This window comes from Melanerpes formicivorus, unplaced genomic scaffold (genome assembly GCF_026170545.1).
Source record: "Melanerpes formicivorus ecotype bairdi unplaced genomic scaffold, bMelFor1.0.p_v2 SCAF_41, whole genome shotgun sequence".
Classification (NCBI taxonomy): Eukaryota; Metazoa; Chordata; class Aves; order Piciformes; family Picidae; genus Melanerpes; species Melanerpes formicivorus.
This window is the reverse complement of record NW_027142393.1, coordinates 4,941,915-4,960,379: the sequence shown is the minus strand read 5'-3', so window position 1 is coordinate 4,960,379 and position 18,465 is coordinate 4,941,915. Positions and strand designations below refer to the sequence as shown.

General features: G+C 49.1%; 1 protein-coding gene across 1 annotated transcript in view; it reads right to left on the bottom strand.

The window, feature by feature from the left end:
* LRP1B (LDL receptor related protein 1B) overlaps positions 1-18,465 on the bottom strand; it is a 603,705-nt gene that overhangs the window by 22,177 nt on the left and 563,063 nt on the right. The window contains exons 84-86 of the mRNA XM_068158711.1: positions 9,600-9,761; positions 3,435-3,609; positions 2,095-2,199 (exon numbers count right to left, since the gene is read on the bottom strand). Of these exons, the coding sequence (XP_068014812.1) occupies positions 2,095-2,199; positions 3,435-3,609; positions 9,600-9,761 (442 nt within the window). The remainder of the gene's footprint in view (positions 1-2,094; positions 2,200-3,434; positions 3,610-9,599; positions 9,762-18,465) is intronic.

Sequence of the window (18,465 nt, the reverse complement as noted above, 5' to 3'; positions counted from 1 at the left end):
AAGGCAGTTAAAGCGCAAACTCCCTCATTCTGACAGTAGTAATCACAGGGGTTCGCTTTCTGGTCACAGCGCTGACTTTGAAACCCCACAGAGCATCTGCAGAATTTCAGTAAAATAGACCTAGATAAATATCCTACCTGGTGCTGGAGAGACTTTAAATGCATTACACAGAACGATGGCAGGACACCCCCAGCTCCACAGGCACACCCCCAGCTCCACAGGCACACACCCGCAGACACCACCCCTACACCCTGCCTCCCCCGGGGGCTCCAAGCCGGCCGTGCCAAAGTCAAACCATTGATCCAACACTTCTAAAGCAAGAGCCCTCTACTAAGGGATGGGTTCAGGAATCTGATGCTCTGCACACAGTGTTATTGGCAGATCTGCTACACGTTGGCACTGATTGATCCGGAGGCCAATGGCCTTCAAGTTGTTCCTGATTGTTTTGCTAGCACTGCTAACAGTGCCGGGGCGTGCTCGAGCATTCCTGCACGCTACATCCATACACAAACTCAGGTATGGAGCCGGTTTCCCTTGAGATGCTGTGGTGCTCTCTGTACATCTGGAAAAGAATGAGCCAATTTTTGTAAGGAAAAGGGAAGGAAGAATCCCAGGCTTCCAAACCAACCAATTTAGGCAATTGAAGCAAATGAATCACCAGACTTAATCACCACATTTGGGGCTGACATACCATAGCTGTGAGGTTCCCCTTGTGCTGAGACTAAGTTTCTTTAGTCATCAGCTGACAGCATTTAGGAACACCTAACAAGTGAGAAGGGCTGGAGCAGAACAATCTGGAGAGAGAGCACTGTCAGGACTGCCATGCAGAGCTGCATTCCACAGGCTCCAACCCCAAAGCTGCAGACATTTACTGTCAAATTCTTTCCAGCAGAGCAGCATCCACAGCTTTGCCCCTTTGCACAGCCAGGGGTGCTCGAGCTCCCAGGGAGGATCAGTTCCTCTAACAGTGGCCAGACTCTAGCATTTCTCTGTGTATCTCCCTCCTGAGTCTGAACACAACAGGCACTCTTCTAATATCATCTGCCTCACACATCAGCAGAATGAAGGGATGGCTGTGCTTGTATTGACAAAGCTGTAATGCCACATCCCTTTGGACAACAACCTCCTTATATCACCTTGGAAATGAGACACTTGAGTCCAATTCACTGTGCAAACACCTCCTCTGTTCCCAGAGGATGCTCTGACCTCCAGGATGTTCTGAGGAGTGGAAGACTATTCCACAATGAAGGTTTTCAGCAGTGCAGAAAAGATCAAACTGTTTATTAGGCAGAACAAAACAAACCCCTAGGAGTGTGCCTAGGAAGCTCAGGAGAACTGAGAGCAGGGAAGGAATTAATTTCCTGCTAGAGTGACTACTTCTGCATTGTGTACTTAGCAGCTGAAAAAAGGTCCACCATAGCTCTCAAGCAAGGTCTAGCATGTAGGCTTTTCTACCTCTTCAGACACCACTTCATCTAGACCACAGAATCACAGTTCCTTTGGTATTTGGTGTCTGGTCTTAACAAAAGCATCCTTGCCCATGGTGCAGGAGGCAGTGCACAGTCCCACCAGAAAACAGCCAAGCTCTTGTGGGCAGTGTGAAGGTCAGGACAGCTGTGAGATAGATATGAGCATATCCTCAGACCCATAAAGGAAATCAGCACTGACATTATCTTTCCTGTTCTCTAGCCATCAGGAGGAGTGCACCACTCCCACCTCTGACCATCTGCAGAGAGGAAAAGACTTGGTCCACCTTCGAGAAGCAGGGGAGATCAAGCATCCTGTCCCTCTGGATTCCACTCCTCAACAAGTGTGTAGACAGCCTTTGGACCTGGCCTGAAATTATTAGGAGCCTCAAAAGGAGCATCTTTTTATCCTCTGTGCTCTCACAATCTACACCTTAGCTATATCCTCCAATACACACAGTGCAGAAGGGCAGACTGAGGGTCAGGTCAGAGAAAAAGCTGGCAAGAAGCACTGCAACCAGCACATTTCACATCTTAGAGACCTCAGAAGTACAGACACATGCAGAATACTGTCCTCACTTGTTGCCACACAGAGACTGCAGTGATGGGCACAGAGCAGGATACTCACAGACAGACAGGTGTGTTTGTCTCTGGGTCCAGCTGACAAGTGCCACCATTGTAGCAGTAGCCATCACACAGCTGGCAGGTGGAGGCAATCTTTCCATTAGTGCAGCTGTCATGGTTAGAAAGGGACAAATTACAATGGGCACTGGAGGAAATCTGGTGAAGTCCCTTATAGTTATCTATATGTAGTGAGATCTCTCTTTCTGAGGGTGCTGGAAAACTGGAACAGGCTGCCCAGGGACATGGTGGAGGCCTTGTGAGACATTCAAGGTGAAGCTTGATGAGGCTCTGAGCAACCTGATCGAGTGGAGGAAGTCCCTGCTGACTGCAGGGGCATTGGACTGGATGACCTTTAAAGGTCCCTTCCAACCCAATGCTTTCTCCACCTGCATACTAAAATACTGAGTGTATGAGATGTGCAAGCCCCACTGATGCCAAGAATGCCAGGCTTCACCTTTGAGAAGCCAGCATGGGCAGTGAGCTCATTGCACTAACTGTTTGTAATCTTCCTTTCAGTGACAACAGCCTCCAGTGACACAAGAGTCACTCAGCACTGGGTTCCAAGCACATGCAGTGACAACAGCCTCCAGTGACACAAGAGTCACTCAGCACTGGGTTCCAAGCACATGCAGGGACAACAGCCTCCAGTGACACAAGAGTCACTCAGCACTGGGTTCCAAGCACATGCAGTGACAACAGCCTCCTGTGACACAAGAGTCACTCAGCACTGGGTTCCAAGCACATGCAGGGACAACAGCCTCCAGTGACACAAGAGTCACTCAGCACTGGGTTCCAAGCACATGCAGTGACAACAGCCTCCAGTGACACAAGAGTCACTCAGCACTGGGTTCCAAGCACATGCAGTGACAACAGCCTCCTGTGACACAAGAGTCACTCAGCACTGGGTTCCAAGCACATGCAGTGGCAACAGCCTCCAGTGACACAAGAGTCACTCAGCACTGGGTTCCAAGCACATGCAGTGGCAACAGCCTCCTGTGACACAAGAGTCACTCAGCACTGGGTTCCAAGCACATGCCCTCATCTGCACCCACTGTGCCTCTGGAACTGCCACAGGATAACAGTGTGTCAAAGCTCCACTGGCAGCCTCAGCAAGCAGCCCAGTTTTGCAGAGGGAAGGCCCATTCAGTCTGCTGCTCCATGAGACACTGAGGGCACCCAGTGAAGAGTGCTCCAGAAGCTGCTTTGCAAAGGCAGGAGCCAGAGGGTGTCGCATGGGAAGGAGCCACACAGGAGCTGTTGCGCTGGGAGCTGCTGAGAGCCCAGCCCAAGGTGGTGAGCTGCAGAGGCTAACTCAGTGGGGCTTGAAGACATGGGCACACTTACTTGCAGAGAATGTCATTGCTGTCCTGGTTTATGATGCAGTGCCCCCCGTGGCACCTGGCACACCTGTCCACTTCGCACTTGGGCCCCTCGAAGCGCCCTGGGCACACGCACTCCACGCTGCCGTCCTCGGAGATGGTGCAGGACTCGGAGTTCATGCAGTAGTGGTGGCAGATGTCTGCAAGAGACACCACAGCTGGTCACTGCTGCATGCTGAGGAGCAGCACAGGGCAAGCCCCACACCTTTGCTGCTCTTTACAAGGTACAATAATTACAAACCAAAGCACAGAACCACGGAATGAACCAGGTTGGAAAAGATCATCCAGTCAACCTCTCACCCAACACCATCCCATCAGCTAACCATGGCACCAAGTGCCTCAGCCAGGCTCTTCCTAAACACCTCCAGGCATGGTGACTCCACCGCCTCCCTGGGCAGCACATTCCAATGGCCAATCTCTCTGTCTGGGAAGAATGTCTTTGTGACATTCAGCCTGAACCTCCCCTGGCACAGCTTGAGACTGTGTCCTCTTGTTCTGGTGCTGCTTGCCTGGGAGAAGAGACCAACCTCCAGCTGGCTACAACCTCCCTTCAGGTAGTTGTAGAGAGCAAGAAGGTCTCCCCTGAGCCTCCTCTTCTCCAGGCTAAGCAACCCCAGCTCCCTCAGCTGCTCCTCATAGGGCTTGTGAGCTGGCGGCTCACTAACAACTACAAGAATCAGCACCCCACAAACTGCTACAGAATATATCAGCAGTGGAGGCTTGAGAAGGGAAATAGAAGGACAAACTCATCAGAGATTGATTCATTTTCTTTCTCCTTCTAGATGTCACCCATTTATGGCCTCATCCCACATAATATAGAGACTGCTGACGAGAAAAGCAGAGCAATGCTCATGTATTTAATGAGCCACTGGCTGAGGAGAGCTCTTTGGATACATCCAGATCACCATTACCAGCACTCTGCTCAGCTGAAATGGAAGCAGTGTTTGAAATAATTAAGTTTTATTTTCATTTACCCACAGATTAACATTTCATGGAGTTCTAATAATAATAATAATATGTACAAACACAATCCCTGAGTTCCACAAAAACCACACACATGCTTATCTTTATAGACTGGGCAGGACTCCATTATCTTGTTCAGCTGCTGAAATGCAAACAGGATTCAGGGTTTTGAGTAGGGAATGCTTTAACCCTTTCAAAGTGCCAGCAGCTGCCATATTCCTTTCAAAGCCCCAAGGAGCCTGGCTGAAGCAGCCTCCAGAGCTGTGATCTGCTGGTACTGTAACATTTGGCACCATTATTCTTCATGTGGCAGTGGCAGGTTTCACTTGCTGCTTTTAGAAGCCATCATTTCAGCTCCTTCATGGAGACAAATAAGGAAAGTCTCTGTTTCTCTCTTTTCCAGCTCTGTGTAGTGAACATGTTGCGTTGAGCTTTAAGAGGTCTTCCTGTGATGCACAGATGAAGTAATCACCATAGAAGGAATATCAATTCTGATGTTGGGAAGAAGCTGTTCCCCCTAGGGGTGGTGAGAGCCTGGCACAGGTTGCCCAGGGAGGTGGTGGAAGCCTCATTCCTGCTGGTTTTTAAGGCCAGGCTGGATGTGGCTGTGAGCAACCTGCTGCAGTGTGAGGTGTCCCTGCCCATGGGCAGGGGGGTTGGCACTGGCTGATCTTTGAGGTCCCTTCCAGCCCTGACAATTCTATGATTCTATGAACCATGCATCTGTACTACCTTAGGCTCAGCTTGGTCCCTTCTGACCAAAAAAACAAGATAAAACAAAATTAAAGCCTTTTGAAGCTGAGGATGTGGTCAAGAGTGAGTCACAGTTGCAGCCACAGGTAGGTTAACACCAACTTGTTCTAAGACTTGCCAAACTGCTCAAAGCTTCATCCGACCTGGCCTTGAATGCTCACAGGGATGTGGCCTCCACAACTTCTCTGGGCAGCCTGTTCCAGTGTCTCCCTATCCTCACACTAAGGAATTGCTTCTGTCTAATCTGAGTCTGCCCCCCTTCAGCTTTCAGCCATTGCTCTTCATCCTGTCACTAGACTCTAGGATAAAAAGTCCCTCCCCATCTTGCTTAAAGGTCCCCTTTAAGTACTGGGAGGCTGCTATAAGGACTCCCCTGAGCCTTCTCTTCTCCAGGTGAACAATCCCACCTCTCTCAGCCTGTCCAGAGAGATGAACCATGCTATCATTCCATGAAATGTTGATCTCAGCCTTGAGTCAGGAAGTGCAAGCTCTCCAGCTGCTCTTTGACTGCAGGCACATTGCAAGCAGCAGACTGGAGCCTACACAAACTGATGTCTTGTACTGAGTGCATTCAGGATGGATGATTGTGAGGGTGTCTCTTAAAGTGGGACACACAAACAAGAGTTTGTGCCTCTCTCTGCATAAGCACCCTCAGAGGTTCCACCTCAACACCAGGAGGCACTGCTTTATGGTGAGGAAGCAAAGGAGCAGGCTGCCCAGAGAGGTTGTGGAGTCTCCTTCTCTGGAGACTTTCAAGACCCACCTGGGTGTGTTCCTGTGTGCCCTGCCCTGGGGGACACTGCTCTGGCAGGGGGGTTGGGCTGGAAGACCTCTGGAGGTCCCTTCCAAGCCCTACCATCCCGTGCTGTAGAACTACCGTTTGCCGTACCCCAGTCCCCGGCACGGAAAGGTAACCCACAGCAGGGCTCTGGCTTTTGAACACAAGCCAGCAGGGTAACAGATGATATGGAGACACATCTTGTGAAAAGAGCACTGCCAGGGGGAAGGGTTTCCAGCCACAGCAGGACAAAGAAAAAGAGAGAGAGACAAACACCCCCCCCAAACCTACCAACAGGAATTTCCTGCTCTAAACCAGCTCCTGGGGTCCAGTACTGATTGCAGTCACAAACACCTGCAGTCCTCTGCTGTACCTAAAATCCCTTTGCTACCTTTGGACTGAAATGGCCCCAGACCAAATCATTGTTTTGCCCTTCTGTCTTTTGTTGTTTTTTTTCTGCTAAAGAAAGGAACTTCAGTGCCAGGGCAAGCAGCAGCTTGTGAGATCTCTGCATCCACTCTGAGTGATGGCAACTGCATGAAGGGTTGCTATTTTTCAGGTAGCTTGGGCCTCAAATGAGACAGGAAATGAACTTTAATGAGGCTGTGGGGCTGACTGCAGGAATTCCAGCGAGGGGCTTAGGCTCCAAATCCATCTGTATGGAGTAGCATGCACCATGCTAGCACAATGCTATGCAAATCCATTCAGCTGCATTTATGTCAGCAGCACCGGTGCCTTGACACGGAGCACACGTCTGGGCTATTAGCCCTTATGGGAGCTCAGCACAGGAGAAACTCTGCGTTGGGTAATTGGAGATGATGAGTATGGGGAAAAGGGTCTTTGCAACCTGCCAGTACTGCCAGGCAATTCTTCTCCCTGCCATAAAAAACCCACTAATAATATTTTCAGCTTGGGAGCAGGAGTGAAATACCTGTGCACATTCATGCAGCCTCCTTTGCATATGAACTAGCTTCAATCACATCTCAGAAAGACTCTGCAAGAGACCTCTTAGAGGCATCCAAGCCTGGGAATACTGCTGGATGAGATAGTCCAACATGCAGCCAGTGTCAGGGTGATTAATACAGGTAACAACCAGAGAAGCCAATTCCTACACAGCTTACTAACTGTAAGCCTGCACAGTTGCCCTGAACTGGCACTGGCCAGAGAGAAAAGGAAAGAAGGAGGGGGAAAAAAAGGCAAATCTGTAACAGATTGTAAGGCTCTCCTTAGGGTTTTTCCCTATGTATGCTAAGGTTTAAATAAACAAAAACTTAATTGTACTTTGAATATTATAATGTGTTCAAGTCTCTGTGGCAGGGCAACAAAGCTGGGGAGGGGTCTGGAGCACAGCCCTGTGAGGAGAGGCTGAGGGAGCTGGGGTTGCTTAGCCTGGAGAAGAGGAGGCTCAGGGGAGACCTTCTTGCTCTCTACAACTCCCTGAAGGGAGGCTGTAGCCAGGAAGGTGTTGGTCTCTTCTCCCAGGCAAGCAGCACCAGAACAAGAGGACACAGTCTCAAGCTGTGCCAGGGGAGGTTCAGGCTGGATGTGAGGAAAAAATTCTTCCCAGCAAGAGAGATTGGCCATGGGAATGTGCTGCCCAGGGAGGTGGTGGAGTCACCATCCCTGGAGGTGTTCACAAAGGGATTGGATGAGGCACTTGGAGCCATGGTTGAGTTGATTAGATGGTGTTGGGTGAGAGGTTGGACTCAATGATCTCAAAGGTCTTTTCTAATCTGGTTAATCCTATCCTATCCTATCCTACCCTACCATATCCTATCCTATCCTATCCTACCCTATCCTATCCTACCCTACCCTATCCTACCCTACCCTATCCTAGTCCAGTCCATTCTCCCCAAGTGCCAGCAGACAAGGCAAATCTGATCATGAGCACTGTTTGAGGGGTACCCCTCCACTTACACCGAAATCGAGTCTTTCCCCCCAGCCCCCTTTTTTGTGGTCGTGTCTGTGTGTCTGTTTGCAGAAGCAGTCAACTAGAAACAATTTGTTTGGTTTTGGGAAAGCCTCAAGTAAATATTTTCTCCTTAATCTGTGCTCCTCTCTGTGCATGATTTATGCTCTGTGCTGTTGCCAAACACCCAGTGGTGTTTGCAGATAGTTATTTGTGGATCTGTGCAGAGAGGGAGAGAATCACAATTGCTGCTGGTTTGCCATTCAAAGGTTTCAATTTATTTCCTAGCCTCCCAACTGGAAATGCCTTCAGCTTCCTGCAGTCCAAATGCCACTGCAGACTCACGCTCATCCTTCCCTTGCTTGACAGACCTTGCACTAGAATTAAATACTTGTTGTATCTTGGAGATAATTCCAAACCAGACTTTTACAAAAGCTGGCTTCCCTTCCACTCCATTGAAATTTAGCCTCCTTCAGCAAATTCACTGAATGAACGATGCACAAAGCATGATGGCTGTCTCCTGTCAAAAGCACTCTGCCAGCCTCCTCTCTCAGCCTGACACAGCCAAAGCAAAGCAGGGGGAAGTAAAGGGCATTTTCAAAAAGAACAGCAGTTCCAATCTCAGGAAAACAATCAGGTTTAGGTTAGGGCTGCTCCTGAGGCATGAGGTGGAAGAGACAGGGGGAAGATAAAGTGTAATGAGTGACCCAAAGGAGAAATGGAAGAGTCTGGTCAAGTGTCTGAGGTCCTGAAAACAGCTAACAGTGACTCATGCTGAGAGAAAACATGGAGAGGAAAGAGGATGAATGTGGTAGGAACAGAAGGCCTGTTGGTTGATAATCTTCTTTCCCTCCTGAACTGTCAAAGACATCAAGTATTACAGAATGGTCCAGAAAGGGAGGGGAGCCTCCCCAAAGGCACAGAAGCCTTTGGAGGCGCCTCGGTGAGGGGGGAATCGTGAGCCAGAGGAATGAAAAGCTAGGGAGAACTTCAGATCCAGAGCACAGAATCTAAGTCCTGAGGATTCAACATGAGTAATGCCCAGAATCCCTGATTTTCAACACCAGGAGGAGGCACAAACCAAACTCCAGGTGATCTGAGACTGAACAGGGTGAAGGAAAGCAGAGGCATGAAACTCAAAGGCATTGTCAATATCCTCCTTACTGGGGCTAGAAACAACCCCCAAAGCTAAAGGAGCAGCTGGAGGTGTGTTGGTCTGCAGGGATAAGGGACACCAGAGAAATTCTTTACCACTTCACTCTGCTCAGGCATTCCACCAGCAGAGGCTGGAGTAGAGAATTTCAACACAATGATCTGATTTGTCCTCACAAAGGCAGCTGTCCTGCATGGCCTCACTGCACAAATTCACCCAGCAAAAGAAGAAACAAATCCTTCCTAAAGAAGCTCTTTCTTAGACAGGTAGTGTAGAACCCCACTCTGGGGGGTGTCCCTGCCCATGGCAGGGGGCTTGGAGCTAGCTGATCCTTGTGGTCCCTTCCAACCCTGATACTATGACACTATACCACTATAACTACTTTCAAAGCTCCCCTGAGCAGATCAGCTGACTTTCCCTCAGCAGTAAGAATCATTCTGGAGCTAAGTTTACAAATGCAGGGCAGAAAAAAACTGACCGACAAACCAAAGCCACGCAACTCCAGCTGCTGACCTCCCCTTTTGGAGAGCTCCTGTTACAAATCCAGCGCTACCAGCTGGTGGAGGTTACTTACAGAACTGGCACCTGTCTCCTGTGTACTCCGGCAGGCAGCTGCAGAGGGGCTGGTTGCCGGCAGTGACGCTGCAGGAGCCCCCGTGCTGGCAGAAGCGGTGGCAGACGGTCTGGTTGCAGTTGGGCCCCGTGAAGCCCAGGGCACAGTTGCAGGTAGGTCTCCCTGTTCCCAGCAAAGAAAGTTGTTTGTGAGAGGAGTAAATGAACATCAAAACAATGAGCAGCACTTTAAAGATAAGCATGTCAGAGAAGCATAGAATAGACTCCCAGTATGGCTCAGGCTGGAAGGGAGCTCAGAGCTCATCCCCTCCAAGCTCCCCACCATGCCCAGGGACACCTCTCAGCTACACTCAGCTGCTCAAGGCCTCATCCAGCCTGGCCTGCAGCACCCCCAGGCAGGAGGCAGCCACAGCCTCCCTGGGCAGCCTGGGCCAGAGGCTCAGCACCCTCCTGCTGAACAACTTCTTCCTCAGCTCCACTCTAACCCTGCTCTGCCTCAGCTTCAAACCATTCCCCCTTGGCCTGTCTCCAGACACCCTCAGCAAAAGTCCCTTTGCAGCCTTCCTGCAGGATCCCTTCAGGTCCTGGCAGGCAGCTCTGAGGTCCCCCCAGAGCCAACTCTTCTTCAGGCTGCACAGCCCCACAGTAGGTTTTAACACATCAGCCCAACTAGATTTCTCTAACCACGGGCCAAAGATGCCTTTGCAAACGTTGCTTGGGGTCACAGTAGATACGAGCAAGTCAATCCCTGCATCTCTGGGGCATGTTTGGTCCTTGGCTCTTTACCTGGGACCTATTTTAAAAGATGGCCTAAAGTAAGGATTTAAGACACGACCAAGCTCTTCAGATCCTCCTGCCAGGCTGGGTCCCTCCAGCTGCAGGAGGCAAACACTGGCACAACCAGCACCGATGCCTCCTCAGAATGGCCTCCACTACTCTCCCATCTACAAACCTTTCCATGTAATGGCACCAAGACAGAGATGTTTACCAAGGCACCAACAGCCAGCTTCAAACTGCAGTGTCTGCCAACCCACAGATATCTCTGTGCCTCATCCTACCACTCACATCATCATACCTTCACTAAAAATTGCTGCCTTGCACGGGCCCAGGGATGCCTGCAGGGTCAGTATTCAGTGCCTGGAAAGCAGTGAACCCTGGGGGATGAACATCAGCACAAAACAAACTCCTGCTCCACAGCCTCTTCTCACAGGGCTTTAAACCAGTGCCTGACCCCTGATGTGTTTCCCTTCTACGATTCTTCACTATTTTAATTTCCCCAATTTCTTTCCTTATCTAACCCTCATGTCTGAAGGATTTATAGCTGTGTTACAATTTGACTGCTTGATTAAACTCTTCCACCTTGCTCTGACTTTTTTATTAAGGCTTATCTCCTTTAAAACAAACTTCTACATCCCAGAAACTCTTTTCCATCTCCTGATTTTTCAGTTTCTATCTCATTTGCAATCTTCTTCTCAATTAAATGACCTGGTGTGTCCAACACACCATCCCCTTTCTCATTTCCTAATAATCCAGCCACTTTCTTGCTTATCTCTTACAGAACACGGTTTCTCCCTTTGTTTTGGTTCATCCCTTAGGGTTTTCTTTAAGGAAACAGACCAAGTTTAACACTTCTCTTCCTCCTGGCTCCCCAGTAAGGGAAGAGGCTAACCAGCACCTGAGGACACTTCTGAAATAAAGGGTCAGACAGGGTGGCCTTCATTTGAATGATGAAGAACCCAAGCTGCTGGCAGCTACATTCAAGAGCTTAACTGCAGCATGAGGGACAGCTGACAGGCACAGGCTCATCCCTTTGAGGGAAGCCACAGGACTGATGCTCTGCTGAAGGAAGGATCATGCAGGGGCTGGCAGCAGTCAAACAGCAAAGAGGTGTCAGGCAGAGCAGGAAAGCCTTGTATGGGGACTACAGAAAATCCAAATGGTACCACAGGTGATTCACAGAAATGGTAAAAGCCTGCTAACAGAGATGGGAGAACCAAAGACCTCTGCTCTTCAGTGGGGGCACATCAGAGCAAACCTGGGCAAGGCAGGCAGCTAATTGGCTGCTGCAGAAGTCATGCACATTTCCTTGGCAGCTGCTCTTTGCCAGGGACAGGATGGGCTACGTGCCCCCTAAGCGCTGAGGTCAATCAGATCAGCAAGAGAACTACATCAGACACCCCACGTGTGAGGCAGAAACCCTTTGGGCTGGCACCAGAGGCTTGAACAGCAAAAGCAGCCTATCAGATTTACTTGTTGGCAGCCCTATCAATATACTGATAGGATCATGGACTCTGAGAGAGATCAGAGCCAGGCAGGGAATACCTCCATGACGAGAGACCCCAGCTACCCCTGCGCTTGCACTTGCAAAACACCACACACCACCACCAGGCAGAGACAGCCTTCTTACATATGGGCATTGCCACTTCATGGAGGGGTGAGCACAGGGGAGAAGCTATGCTTGACTTGAGCCTGACTTGGTCTAAAACGCACAGAAGAGCCCAAGTGCTAAGTAGCCTAATGAAATAACATCCCAGGGTTAGTTTTCCATACTAATTCTGAAAATCACAGTATCCCCAAGGTTGGAAGAGACCTCGAGGATCATCGAGTCCAACCTGTCACCACAGACCTCCTGACTAGACCATGGCACCAAGTGCCACGTCTCTCTCATTTTCATCCTGGAGATCCTTACCACTGCCTGAATCCCTGGTGCATTGTGGCCAGGTCCCTTCCTTGCTAGCCTTTGTCTCATTCAATGTTTCCTCAGTTTAATGTCATGTCTGCTGTAGGTATCCACAACCACCTTCACAGCTGCCTCCCGAGGGCCTTTACCACAGCTGAAACACGTGCACCTCCTCCTGCCTTTGTTTTGGTTTCTTCTCCCCTTAGCTTGATGTCATTGATGTAGGTTAAATTAAACATTCCCCAAACCCCACAATTCAGTCTCTTGTCTTTGTTTTAATACTTTGTTTCATTTATTTATATCACCTTCATTGAGGAACTTTTCAGTGCAATTTGAAGCACTCTGATTTTTTCCCCATGCAGAGTGATTTGTTAATTCTTTCCCTTCCCTTCCTTCCTGCTCCTCTCACATGAAACCCTCCAAACAAATCTTTTCTTTTCTCTGCTTTCTATTTTCAGCTATGCTAATTCACAGTGTTTTGCAAATCATCCTAAAGGCCATCAGATCAGTTAGTCTCTTCCTCTAATGAGTACAGCAGGAACAAACCCCTTGACCTAAAAATAGCTCCAACTAGTTCAATATGCATCAGCCTGGTTATTCATATCTGTCCCCTGTGATTCAGGCATTCAATCAAAGATGCTGAACTCAGATGGTAGCACAGAGTCTCTCTGTTTTTGCCTGTGTGGTGAGATGTCTGCCCCCAAGCCAGGGGGCTTCACACCACCTGTCATCTCAATCAGGCTTTCTATCAGAAGGGGTAGAACAGCATAGTGAGAGAGTGTAGATCTGGAGGTCTGAAAGCAGTTTTGATTATTAATGCTCCCCTATTGTTAAAATGATGGACCACTGATATTTGCCTGTTTGTGGAGAGGATTATTCTGTTCTTTGCTAATGCAGGCTGATAAATATGCCCAAGAGCCGACAGCCCTATGAAAATTTAACGTGCCAGAGCCCAAACCCCGGCTTTGCCACTCAATTTAACCTGACTTTTACTACTGTTAATAGTTCACTGCCTATTTATACACAGACTGCTGGCACCTAAACCACTACTAATGATGACATTGTCATCTATCTTATTCTCATAAATTATTTCTGATACCAGAGGGCTCCAAGAACAGTTTATTACACCATGGCAAACAATGCCCTAGGGCTTGGTATCGCAACCCCAGAACAGGGATTGATGTCTGCGAGGGAAATAACCTCATTAACCAAGATGTCACATATGTCACCAGCAGCCTCTGCATGGCAGCCTCACACACAGACAGCCCCAGCACTCAGACTGGTCAGGCAACTTCAAGATTAGAGCTGGACAGACACAGGAATAGAAGTGTGACCCTCACCACAACAGCGATGTTAACACGTGACAGGACACAAGAAACAGTCACAAAGAAAACAGCCTGGGGAGTGTTAAACTTCTTCAATGGCAGCTAAGCAGCTTTGGGTGCACTTTATGCAGGAATGAGCAAAAAGCCATGTCTGGAAGAAAACAACTAATTGGTGGTTTGAGCTGTTTTGTGGCTGCCTCCTGCCTGGGGGTGCTGCAGGCCAGGCTGGATGAGGCCTTGAGCAGCTGAGTGTAGTTGAGAGGTGTCCCTGGGCATGGTGGGGAGGTTGGAGCAGATGAGCTCTGAGCTCCCTTCCAGCCTGAGCCATTCTGGGATCCTATGATTCAGTGCAGTCCTCAACTGGATTTACCATCTGGGAAGTCTGCCTTGTTTTCTTCTGTCTCTAACAGATGAGCATCCAGCTTCCACCTGTCCTTCTCTTTCCTCTCTCCCCTAACATCATCACCTCAGATTTCCTGTTTCAATTACCTGTGCTGAAAAATGTTGCCAGAGTGTCAGGGAGGACAAGGTGGCAGCACATTGTCAGCATCTCCTCTGTAAACCCTCCCGTTTCCAAGCCACAGCAGTAACACCTGGAGAGCAAGCGGCAGCCCCTCCTCTCCCAGGCTTCACAGGGAGCCTGCTGGCACTCTCCTCTCTACTACCTCTAAGCCTCTTCGTACACACTGTGAGTTTCTCTGGGGGGGAATTAATTCCTGCATTCCCCTGCACTGATGAGAGCATTCTGTACTTACAGCAGTTCTGAATAACAAGTCTGAAGAAATGAGCTGCAGAGAATTCATTTTAAGTGTGCCTGGTAAGACACAGGGAAAAAAAATACAACTAAAAGAAATAGTGAAAATTCTCTTAGGAGGGAAGTGCCTGAAAGCAGCTACCATGAGAAGACTGTTTGTGTAGCCTCTCTTCAAAAGAAAGCAAAATAAAGTACGATAAAGTAAAGTAAAATAAAATGAAATAAAAGTGAAATAAAGTCAAATAAAACATGCCCAAGACATTTGGTAAATTGCAGCCCCAACATCTCTGCTCTGAAGTGCAAGGAGAAAGGCAGTGCATGTTTAAGGCAACATCCCATGCTTCCAAATTCCCACTCATTTGGCCTGCTAGAAAGTATTCCTTATTATTCCCCAACTTTTAATTGCACATCTCAGATGTGTACTTTTAATTAACTGATGACATTTCCTTTCCTCTACTATTGCAGCTCCATACAACTGTCATAAACTTATAAATTCTAATTAAAGCTGCCCCAATCTCCAGCTAGAGAGTGTTCACACAGGAATTTGCCAAAAGGCTTAGCAGTAAGTAAACCAACAGTGAATAATCCCTGAATTGCCAGTGGGATTTGTTCAACAAATTAACATTTGTGTGCAGATAATGAGGTCCCACAACTTAACACATTCAGCAAAGATTTAGCACAGTCATGTTTTAAAAATTGAGTAATACTCTGCAATTTACTTAATTAGTTATCACATGACTGTTGTAAGCTGGGGGGGAAGGGGAACAGGATTTGCACACTCACTGGGACACACACGTTCACCAGGACAGGGTTTCGTACGCTGCATCAGCCAGGGCACCCCTCCAGGGCAACCCAGCCTGGGGGATGAGGACATCAGAGCAGCCCTGCAGGGAAGGACTTGGGGGTGCTGGTGGAGGAGAAGCTGGACAGGAGCCAGCAATGGGCACTGGCAGCACAGGAGGCCAAGGGCAGCCTGGGCTGCATCCAAAGCAGCATGGCCAGAGATGGAGAGAGGGGATCCTGCCCCTCTGCTCTGGGGACACCTCACCTGAAACAGTTTGTCTAGCTCTGGGGTCCCCAAAGACATGGACCTGCTGGAGAGGGTCCAGAGGAGGCCACCAATATGATCAGAGGGCTGGAGAAGCTCGGCTATGGGGACAGGCTGGGAGAGTTGGGGCTGTTCAGCCTGGAGAAGAGAAGGCTCCAGGCAGACCTTAGAGCTGCATTTCAACATCTGAAGGGGACCTACAGGCAGGCTGGGGAGGGAGTGTTCAGAAGGAGCTGTGGGTATAGGACAAGGGGCAATGGCTTGGAGCTGGAGCAGGGCAGTTAGGTTGGACATCAGGAGGAAGTTCTGCACAGGGAGGGTGGGGAGACACTGGAACAGGCTGCCCAGGGAGGTGGTTGAGGCTCCATCCCTGGACACATTCAAGATCAGACTGGTTGTGGCCCTGGGCAGCCTGATCTAGTTGGAGATGTCCCTGCTGAGTGCAGGGGGTTGGACAAGATGACCCTTGCAGGTCCCTTCCAGCCCAATGCAATCTGTGAATCATTTGATTGGTAGCAGAACATGACAAAAGGTTTGTTTTCAGGATCTCTCTTCCTTGTTTTTTGAGCCAGAAGCCAACAGTATGGAAATGTCCTGCCTCCAAGGGAAGGCCCCTAGCAGCAGGGACTGAGCAGAGGCTCATCTCCTTGTGGGGCTACATTTGCTGGCAGTCCCTACGCTTTGAAAGTGTGTGGGTGCAGAATGGCTCTCAGAGCAGTGCACCAGAGCTGCCTGAGGTGGGGAAGAGATGAGCACTGATAGGGGCAACCAGAGCTTCTGAGAAAGGGAGAGCCAAGCAAGCTGGAATGATCATGAGTCACTTCTCTTTTGCAGACAGGATTTGGATTGGCACTCTCACAGGTCCCTGGCTTCTGCAGCTTCCAGAGGACAACCTGCAGCATCTCCAGGCAAATATTACTCCTTTTTTGAAGGAGAAAATTGGGAAACTCTGCAGCTCAGTTGTGTCAGTTTGATCAGCCAGTTGTGTAAGGATTCCAAGCTGCAACTGCTGCTCTTTGAGAGACTGGGGTATGGGAGGTGCTGTGCAGAGGCAGGAGAAGAAATTAAGATGACCTTGAACTGAATTTCCTTTCACAGAGTAATTTTATGCTTTCCAGAAAGATGAAAGAATTCTCTATGCAAAAATACAAAATGCAAGTTATCTGTTGCTGGAGGAGAGATCTGAGTGGCAGGATGTGATAGTCTAACTCCAGACACAATGCTTAAGTGCTAAAATCACTAAGGGAAAACATAAATGCTGGTACCAGGGCACCTTTTCACTCCCACATGGAGCAGCGTGCAAGCTAAAGTACCACGGACACCAAGGGCTCCCAGGTGAACCTGACCAAGCAGGGCAACCTCCCAGGCAACTCTGCCTTGGAGGGTGAGACCACAGGGAGGAAATGAGTGCTCTGGTCTGGCTTTCACACCCTTATTTCCAGCTGGGAAGAGCCTGCAGCCCTGCAGCCGGGTGATGAGCTCTGCACAGTGGTGTATGTGCCTGGAAAGAGGAAATGCTGGCTGCAGGAGCAGCTGAGGAACTGAGCTTTGCTGATGTAAGTACACTATTTGATGCTTTTGGGGTGTCCTGCTTAGCTTCCTTCCCTAAAATACACAATGGCCTTCGTATATCATGGGCTAGATTGGAGCAGGATAAGAGGACATCTCACTGATGTGCTGCTCTGTTTCAGTAGCACAGGATTTATGGCCTGATGGAGTCAATAAATACAGCCTGATAAGAGAGAGAGATTTCTTCTTAATAGAATATGCACAGGGTCCAGGGGCTAGGCATGCAAGGCAGATGAGGAGTGGATCATTTGGAAGTCTTATCTGGCATGCTGGATGGAGCCACTTGGATGTAGAAAGATGAATAGCCTTTTTTAACACATCTCCAGCACATGGAAGGTCTGGCAGGGCCTCCAAGGTGTGGCTGCTCTCATGAATTGGCAATGGCAGACAAGAAATCAGGCTAAACTGAAAGGTATTCTTCAAAGTGTGAGCAATCCAGGCAGGTGAAGACAGGGCAGCAGCATATTCCTACCAGCAGCTATGCCCAGGGAGAGTCAACAGACCCAGCCCTGTGCTTGTCTTGGCACATTTTGGCCACGTATGGTGACCTTTAGCTGCCATTAGAGATTCAGATTCTCAACAATCAGGCATTTGTAGAGAGAGATGTGGACTGTGGTGACTTCCAAGCTGGCTGTCCTGATACCTTTGTGGCACAGGCACACTATGCTGTTGGAGCTTGAGCAGGAACAAGGCTCACACCTGCATCTCCAGGCCCTCTGTAGCAGCTGGGGCCACCATTCACAATTCAGTACACTGCAGAATCTACTTGGATCTCTCTGCTCTACTCACTGGTGACCAGGCCTACCACCCTAACTGCTTCAGCAAGGCTGAGAGAGTGCAAAAGCTGCCTTTAGCAGGGAAAACCACACCAAAACACAAACACCAAACCCAACCCAACCCCAGGTGACAGCATGGATGTGTGAGGACAGCAAGTATCAGCTGCTGGTAAGGACAACAGGAGCTGCTGGAGGCAAGAGAGCCCTGTGGCTACTGCCAAAAGGACTAAAGACAGCTCTGGGCACTGAGCTGAGTTCTAGAAGCTCCAGTAACTAGTTCTGCAAAGGCTTCTAGCCCCACAAAAGTGTTGGTTAAATGCCAGGCATGCAGAGATGTGGGAGCAAACATCCCCTCCTCAGATGACAAGGAAGATTTGCACGTCATTTAAATCAGCCATGACTTACTTTCATTCACGTGCATGTCCTCACTAAACACGTATTGATCTCGCTGCATTGATAAAAATCTCTGCTTATCATTTGTGTCAGCAGTTCCACCAGCTGCTAGGAGCAGTTTCAAGTATAATTAATCAACTTCAGGCACAAGTAATTCTCATTTTCTCATACTTAGTCACCATTAGTGATGTTAACTATGAACAACATCATCAACCCTCGAGCAGCCGGAGCCAAACCGTCCTCTGCTTGGCACACTCGGAGACTTGTGGTCACTGAGGTGGTTGCCACCACCTCTCAGTAAACAGAAGGGGCTCCAGAGGAG